The sequence below is a fragment of the Elephantulus edwardii genome, unplaced genomic scaffold (assembly GCF_000299155.1).
Source record: "Elephantulus edwardii isolate Elephantulus edwardi_28Jun2011 unplaced genomic scaffold, EleEdw1.0 scaffold00598, whole genome shotgun sequence".
Classification (NCBI taxonomy): Eukaryota; Metazoa; Chordata; class Mammalia; order Macroscelidea; family Macroscelididae; genus Elephantulus; species Elephantulus edwardii.
Genome location: NW_006400348.1, coordinates 112,613 through 121,282, shown reverse-complemented (window position 1 = coordinate 121,282; position 8,670 = coordinate 112,613). Strand labels below are relative to the sequence as shown.

At 43.4% G+C, this 8,670-nt stretch overlaps 1 protein-coding gene across 1 annotated transcript in view; it reads right to left on the bottom strand.

Moving 5' to 3' along the window:
* LOC102874044 (zinc finger protein 490-like) overlaps window positions 1-8,670 on the bottom strand; it is a 44,866-nt gene that overhangs the window by 10,365 nt on the left and 25,831 nt on the right. Inside the window, exons 3-4 of the mRNA XM_006903369.1 lie at window positions 6,458-6,601; window positions 2,170-2,484 (exon numbers count right to left, since the gene is read on the bottom strand). Of these exons, the coding sequence (XP_006903431.1) occupies window positions 2,170-2,484; window positions 6,458-6,601 (459 nt within the window). The remainder of the gene's footprint in view (window positions 1-2,169; window positions 2,485-6,457; window positions 6,602-8,670) is intronic.

Below are 8,670 nucleotides of genomic sequence, written 5' to 3'. Positions count from 1 at the left end.
AATACATGTAAGATGCTCTGATGGACTAAGAGTTATGTGGTTAAGTGTTAAAATGAAACTTCAATGCTGTCAAACCCAAACCCTTTCATAGCTGACCATCGACTAGGATTTTTAAAGTAAGAAACTGCTGTGAAATGTCACACGTTTCAATGCCAGCCTCTATGGGTTTCTACTTCAGAGCAAAGAGGTGCCTGAAATGCACTAGGCAGCAAACTATGACACTGTAGCCAACAGAGGCTTCAGAGAATCAATGATTTTGTTAATCTGATGTTCTTCAGAGCACGACCAAGACACTCATGGAAGTCGACATAACTCTCCGCACCTGTGTTGCTGTGACATTACAGTACGAAATGCAAAGTTAACTACTTCGATGCTCACCAAATATCACCCTGAAAGTGTCTGCATAGAAACCACAGTGCCCTTTCAACCAGCAGACAATTAACGAAGACTATTAATGACATGAAACCTCTTGTACAAAAGAGATCTTTTTTTAATCATAGGAATGACATCAATTACAAACATGAAAATTTATAAAAAGAATGTATTTCCCCTGTCCTTTCCCCCGCCAGCTGGATTGGTAATAGTCAGTGAATCTGTAACTTTAAGAGAGGACGATTTTAACATGGATCTGGGAAAACAGTCCCTCTAAAACCTTACATTTGAAAATGAAAACAAAACAAAAAGCAAACCCACAAAAGATCAATTTAACACAGTGGTGCAAAATAGATCCAGCTGCAAGAACCAATGAAGGACACCCACACACAACACAAATCTAAAAAGCACTGCAAATATCTCACTCCCCAAGACAGATTGACAGTTCTCCTCTGGAACATGACCAGGGAGACTAAGTGTTTCTTTGTTTTTGGATTCATCTGTCTTATGGAGTTTGATTTCTCAGGTGCCTGTTGAGGACAGAAGATGGAGTGAACTCATTCCTCTATTCCTTCCATTCATGCGGCCTGTCTCCAGGGTGAGTGTCAACATATCCAGTGAGGAACAGATAAACTGTGTCTTCCCTTGCTCACATACGTAAGAGGTTTCTGCTGTGTGTATCTGTGCATGTCCTCATGGTGTCTGATTGGAGAAAGGCTGCCCCATGTTCTTCCCCTTCAGATGGCCTACCTTAGGTGAACTCGTCATGGATAACTCACGTACTAGAGTCTCAAAAGCTTTCTCTCCTTTCCTTACTTTCCTAAGTTCTCTCTCCTCTGTAACTTCTTCTTTGTGTCACGCGGGGACCTAACTGTGCAAATGCTTTCTCATACAGTCCTTACATTCCTAAGTTTTCTCTCCTGTGTCAACTCTTCCATGTCCAGTGAGGTCAGAGGACCGCAGAAATGCTTTGCCACATTGATTAAATTCCTAAGGTCTCTCGCCTGGGTGAATTCTTCCATGCTTATATTCAGTGCAGCAGACGAGGAAAACTTGTCCCACAGTCCTAACCTTCACAAGGTCTCTCTGTGTGACTTCTTCTCTGTGCTGTGCAGGAAACTCATTCACTGAAGGTTGGACCACATTCCTTACCTTGATAAAAGTTTCTCTTCTGTGTGGACTCTTCAATGTTCAGTGAGTTCATTTGATGGCAGAAATGGTTTCCACATTCCTGACCTTCACAACATCTATCTCCTGGGTTTATTTTTCTATGTGCACGGAAGTCACCTGGGTGTACTAATGTTTTCCTGTATTCCTTACATTCATAAGGTCTCTCTCCTGTGGGAATTCTTCCATGAGAAATGAACATGCTTGATCCCGTAAAGGATTTCCACACCCCTTGCATTCCTATGGTCTCTCTCATGTGTGAATTCGCTCATGTCTACGGAGATGGGGCATGTAATTAAATGCTTTCCCGCATTCCTTGCATTCAAACGGTTTCTCTCCTGTGTGAATTAGTCTATGTCTCCGTAAGTTCGATGTGTCATAAAAGGCTTTTCCACACTCGTCGCATTCATACGGCCTCTCTCCCGTGTGCGTTCTTGTATGGATAAGCAAATAAATTGACCGTGAAAATGTCCTCCTGCACTCTTTACATTCATAAGGTTTCTCTCCTGTGTGAATTCTTCGATGAGCAAGGAGAGTACCTCGTTGTCCAAAAGTTTTCCCGCATTCCTGACATTCATAAGGTCTCTCTCCTGTGTGAATTCTCGAATGTCTTTGGAGATGGCGCAGGACATGAAAGGTTTTCCCACATTCCTTGCATTCGTAAGGTCTCTCTGCTGTGTGAATGTTTCTATGCTTACGTAGGGTAGATGTGTTACAGAAGGCTTTTCCACATTCTTCGCATTTATTGGGTGTCCCCGCTGTGTGCGTTTTTCTATGTTCCCGCAAAAAACCCCACAGTGAAAACGTTTCCCCACAGTCCTGACATTCGTAAGACGCCTGTCCTGCGTGAATTCTTCTATGTGCGGTGAAGTGACCGCCATTAGAAAATGTTTTCCCACAGTCCTGACATTTATAAAGTCTCTCTCCTGTGTGCAGTCTTTTGTGCTTAAAGAGACGGCCAGAGTCACGAAAGGCTTTACCACTTTTCTTGTGTTCCTGAGATCTCTGTCCTGTGTGAACTGTTCTGTGTTCAGTGAGCTCACTTGCCTGCTGAAGTGATGTCTCACTTTGGTTACGTTCACAAGGTCTCTGTGCTACATGGCTTTCTGAATGTAGAGTTAGGTGAGCAAGTTTAGGAAAGGTTCTCCCACACTGTTGACATAGAAATGATGTCTGACTTTGGTCACGTTCCCAAGGTCTCTGTGCTACGTGGCTTTTTGAATGTAGAGTTAGATGCGCACGTTTAGGAAAGGTTCTCCCACACTGTTGACATTGAAATGATGTCTCACTTTGGATACGTTCACAAGGTCTCTGTGCTACATGGCTTTTTGAATGTAGAGTTAGATGCGCACGTTTAGGAAAGGTTCTCCCACACTGTTGACATTGAAATGATGTCTCACTTTGGTTACGTTCGCAAGGTCTCTGCGCTACGTGGCTTTTTGAATGTAGAATTAGATGAGGACATTTAGGAAAGGTTCTCCCACACTGTTGACATTCATAAGGTTTCTCACGTGTATGGGTTCTTGCATGTTTCTTTAGGCCTGAGGAAGAACGGAAGGATCTTCCACAAATCTTACACGGATGAGGCCGCTCTACCCTGTGAAGGCTTCTGTCTACTGTGACGTCTGATGTGCTCGTAAGTGGGGAGGAAAAAGGAACAACTCTCCCATTTTCCGTAGATTCACAACGCTTATATGGAAAATGAAATGATTTATGGGTAACTAAAAGGAAAGGATTAATATAGACTTCAGAGTTTTCTGTACACTCATGCTCGTCTAGTACATGGATCCAAAATATCGAGAAGGTGCAGAAATGTTGCCCACAGGTGTGACATTCATAGCTGCTCTCACCAATGCGAGTCCTCAGCAGGTTGACCTCCAGACGATTGCTTGGCCAGCAGGAACGATTTGGAATTCTGATGAAGGTTTTCCCAGGGTGGCGGCCCTCAGTCCCTGCACACAGATCCTCTATGACTGGAGCTCTGGTAAAAATACACAACATGCAGTTGTGAGTAAGCATGTTGCCATTTATCTATGATACAGCCCAGTGAAGACGTGTGGGCTTTCCCTCAGGGAGGCTGACATATCGAAGTCGAGCCAAAATACTGTTCCTGGAACTGGTTTCATAAATCACGAGACTATCCGACGGCTGCCTCGAAATTATTATGTTTCCTACAAGGTTTCGTTTTAAATCTTCATGAAACTCACCTCAAAGTCTTCTCTCGGTTTTTACGTAGACCTTCTCTGTCACGGAATTTTGAAATTTTTCCTGAAGGCCAGAGCTGGGTCTTTAGGGATTTCAACTGTGTACGTTCAGGGAATAATGCTCCTCTATCACAAACATTTTCAATACCTGCCACAAAAAAGAAACAAAGTTTGATATGATGAAAAGGAATGGAAAGGAGTAAAAGAGCACAGACTGCTTTGAAAACATACCAATATAGGTAGTTTTCAATTTCATTTCTTTCACTATGGATAACAAACTACTCACTAGGAAGTACTTCTGGGACAAATGAAAGGAATTGCGAATTAAATGTCTTTCCTCTGAGTGGGTCAAGAACTAGAATATTCATCTAGTACATACTTATGATCAGGAAGGAAAGAGCTACTATCCACGCAAAACACACACACACTAACATCCAGTAAACCCTCATAGTATCACACGGTACACACAATTTACACACACTATCACACAACAAGAAACTCTCAAGACTGCACTGGAGCGTAGAGAAGCCAAAGCACAAGGAAGAATTCAAGATACTAAAGAGCTGAACAGATGACTCCAAAAGGCAGCTCGGAATGACAAGGCAAAATACTACAATGAAATGTGCGAGGAGCTAGAGTCAGAAAATCAAAAGGGCCGAAGTCGTTCAGCATTTCTTAAGCTCAAGGAACTGAAATCAAACCTAGAGTTGCTATAATCAAGGATGCTTTCGGCAGAATATGAAATGATCCAGGAAGTACTAAAAGAAGATGGAAGGAATACACTAAGTCACTGTATCAAAAGGATTTGGCAGATACAGAAGAGTTTAATGAAATAAGATATGAGCAAGAGCCTATGGTGATGAAGGAAGAAGTTCAGGCTGCTTTGAAGGGAATAGCAAAAAATAAAGCCCCAGGAATAGATGGTGTACCAATTGACGTATTTCAGCTCACAGATGCTGCCCTGGACGTGCTCACCAAGTTGTGCCAAGAAATACAGAGAACAGCCACGTGGCCAACAGACTGGAAGAGATCTATATTTGTTCCCATTCCAAAGAAGGGTGACCCCACAGAGTGTGGAAACTACAGAACAGTCTCATTGATTTCACATGCAAGCAAGATTTTACTGAAGATTATCCAAAAACGACTGGAACAGCACATCAGTAGAGAATTGCCAGAAGTCCAGGCTGGGTTTAGAAGGGGTCGTGGTACTAGAGATATTGTAGCTGATGTTAGATGGATCTTGGCTGAAAGCAGGGAATACCAGAAGAATGTCTATCTGTGTTTCACTGATTATGCAAAGGCGTTTGACAGTGTGGATCATAACAAACTGTGGCTGACTCTGAGAAGAATGGAAATCCCAGGCCATTTAATCGTGCTAATGTGAAATCTATACTTGGCCCAAGAGGCAGTTGTCAGAACAGAGCAGGGTAACACTGCATGGTTCCAAACTGGGAAGGGTGTATGCCAGGGAGGTGTCCTATCTCCATACCTTTTCAGCCTGGATGCAGAGCATATTATTTGAGAGGCTGGGCTCAATGAGAAGTGTGGCATCAGGATTGGTGGAAGATCTTTTAATAATCTGTGTTAAGCCAATGACACAACCCTGCTTGCTGAAACTGAGGAGGACCTGAAGTACTTGCTGCAGAGGGTCAAGGGCTGCAGACTTCAGTATGGACTGAGGCTCAATGTCTAGAAGACAAAGATTCTCACCACTGGACCAATTGGCAGCATCAGGATGGATGGTGAAGAGATTGAGATTGTTCACAGCTTCCGTTTGCTCAGCTCCACAGTCAACACTCTTGGCACCAGCAGCCAGGAAATTAAAAGATGTATTGCTATGGGAAAGTCTGCTGTTAGGGACCTCTTCAAAGTATTGAAGAGCAATGGTGTCTCCCTGGAGACTAAGGTGCGCCTAATACAGGCCATGGTCTTTGCAATCACTTGTTATGCATCAGAGAGTTGGACAATGACTAGGAAGGATAGAAGGAGAATTGATGCCTTTGAGCTATGGTGCTGGAGAAGAGTATTAAATGCACCATGGACTGCCAAGAAAACAGATTCATCCTGAAGAGGGTTAAAGCAGGCTGCTCCTTGGAGGCAAGGATTCTGGGGCTTCGTCTGACATACTTTGGACATGCTGTAAGGAGGGACGGGTCCTTGGAGAGGGACATCATCCTGGGGAGGTTGGAGGTACGGTGCAAGAGGGGAAGACCCTCTATGAGATGGATTGATTCGGTGACTGGGGTAATCGGGATGGATGTGTCAGAGGCAGTGTGATTGGCACAGGACAGAGCAGGGTTTAGGGCTGTTGTACATAGGGTCGCTATGAGTCGCAAGAAATTCAACGGCACATAACAACAACAACATCACATGACACACACAGTATCACCTAGTACAGACCTACACACAGAGTCACAAAGCACACATATACTTTTGTAGACAGATTTGACACAGTACACATACAGCATCATACAGTATGCATATACTATTATACAGGACACAGGGAACATCACACCATTCACAAAGAGTATAAACTAGAAAAGGGCCTCCTGGACAGATGCAAAAACGATCTGATAAATAGTCTCCTCAATCAAAAAGACAATTCCCTGTGGTTACATACTGTAGACTTGAAATTGACTCATAGTTGACCTGCCAGCTGGTTTTAAGAGGCACTTTATTAACACTGGATGCCTTAAAAAGATGAAAAAAAATACTGAAATGCGATTTTTACCTATGAAGTCCAGGTTTTTCAAAGTTTCCATCATCAGATCCCTATAGAGATTCTTCTGAGCATCGTTCAGCAAGGCCCACTCTTCCTGCTTGAAAAGAATGACTACGTCCTCCAGGAACAAGGGTTCCTAAAACACACGACATATTGTGAATCAGCAAGGAACCCTCCTCGCCAACAAGAATTCAAAAGCAAAGCATGAACCTGATGGACCTACAATGTGAGAAATCATACTAATATGGCAAAATTACTAGTGTCTACCAACATCCATGTTAAAAAAATAATCATCAGATATCAGTCTTGTTTCTTCACTTTGTACATTCTCTTCCTCATTGATTAAATCCTGTTCCTCAGATAGACGGCATACTGAAATAACTTGTTTGTGGGTGTCTAAGGTTTACCATTCCAGCGTCTTTCCTAGTCAGTCACTAACTGTTTGTTTTCTACTTAAGTATTTGTTGCAGGAAGAAGACAGCATTAAGAGAGGAAACTAGTCCCAGGCTACTACAGGTTGACAGAAGCTCCTGAGACCTCAGTGCTAGTTTTTCAGTCTTGGAAGGCTTGCTTGCCGGGGACACACTGTGCAGGTGCAGTCAGCCTGGACCACTGCTCCCCAGTCTCTGCACTACCAGCCTCTATCTCTCCAGTCAAGGGAGTTATTCCTCAGACGGCTCTGGGCTCTGGGAGACCTTCCAACGGAGGACTGAACTCAACAGACGGAGAGCAGTTACGGAAATAAAAAAGGGGGAGTTGTTGGGGTTGGAAATCATGAACTTAGGTAGCATGACAAACATCTATACAACCCTAACCCAATGGCATTCATCTTGGGAGAAATGATGAAAGTATTGGTGTGAGGATAGTTAGATTAGTGTCAGTGTGAGGATAGTCACTGTCAACGGTCCACAAAGTTTGTAAGGTGTGTTTCTGGGGGGAGAGTGGTAAAGAGAAGAATAAGAAACCTTTGAGTTTCTGTGTGGCTTAAGGAAAACCCTTGTAATAATGTAGCTTTTATGCTGCAGTCTGTCTTGGAAAGCAAAATTTACTTAGGGGATATGAAATTATGGACAGAACACTTAAGAGGGTGGTTGACTGGATACAGGATACAGGAAGAGAAAAAAGAGTGACACTAACAGTTCTTTGGTTTCTGCTACCAGTAGGGACAACATATGCAAATGAAAAGAATGGAGGAACTGAGACAGCTGCAATCAAAGTGGAACCAAGTTCTACCAGGACACAGTCACGCCCTCTAATCTCAGACTTTTTAGGGAAAGAACAAACCATGTGAAAACACATCTCCAACTTGTGGTCATAAAAAACGTGCTCCAAGGGGAGCTCTGGTGGCCTAGTGGCAAGAAGCTGCATGGCAACCCCAGAGATATGCGGTTCGAATCCACCAGATGCTCTGCCGGAGAAGGAGGGGCAATCTCCTCCTGTACCAGTCAGATCTCATTTGATGGTCCACGTAAAAATAATACAAAAAAAGGAAAACACAAAAAATGTACTTCAGGCGGCAGACGGGCAGGATCATGAAACTACTGTAACCAGGAGATATGGCAGAGAGGAAAGAAAAGTTTGTAAAACATTGTAAGTAGCTCCCTCAGGAACCAGCACTAAACTGGAGTGTAAGAGTTAGAAAGTTTGGGGCAGCATCGGGGTAACTGTGTGCTGAAGACTGGAGGAACATCTATGGGTTAATGTCAGACTCAACATTATCAATATCACAGACACCAAGTACAATGGAAATTACACCCGCACAACAGATTATCTAAGAGGAGTGATTAGCTTCCTAGATAAATTAAAGGTGTGATTAGGGACATTTCTATTTTGAACGGAAAATGCCTCTCCCCTCTGTTGCAAACTGGATGCAGGAAAAAAAGCAGGGCCACGGGAAAACAAAATCTGAAGAATAGGAAAAGCTGTGGCAGAGGCCCTCTCACAGCTTGGCACTGGGAAAAGGCCCCTCTGTTAGTTTCCCTATGGTTTTTATTTCGTTTAAACCAATCATCCTAAAAAAAGTTCCGTCTCTGGAGACTATGTTATCCTTACTCTTAAATGTTGCCAATGTAACAATGGGTAAGCTTAATCGTTACACTAAGACCAAAGTAGAGACAGGGCATCCCCTCTGGTGGGAGGCTGGGAGGAATTCTCTGTTTGCTGAGGGCCTCCAGTATCTCCTGGTGCAGGGGTGGGGGACTGGGC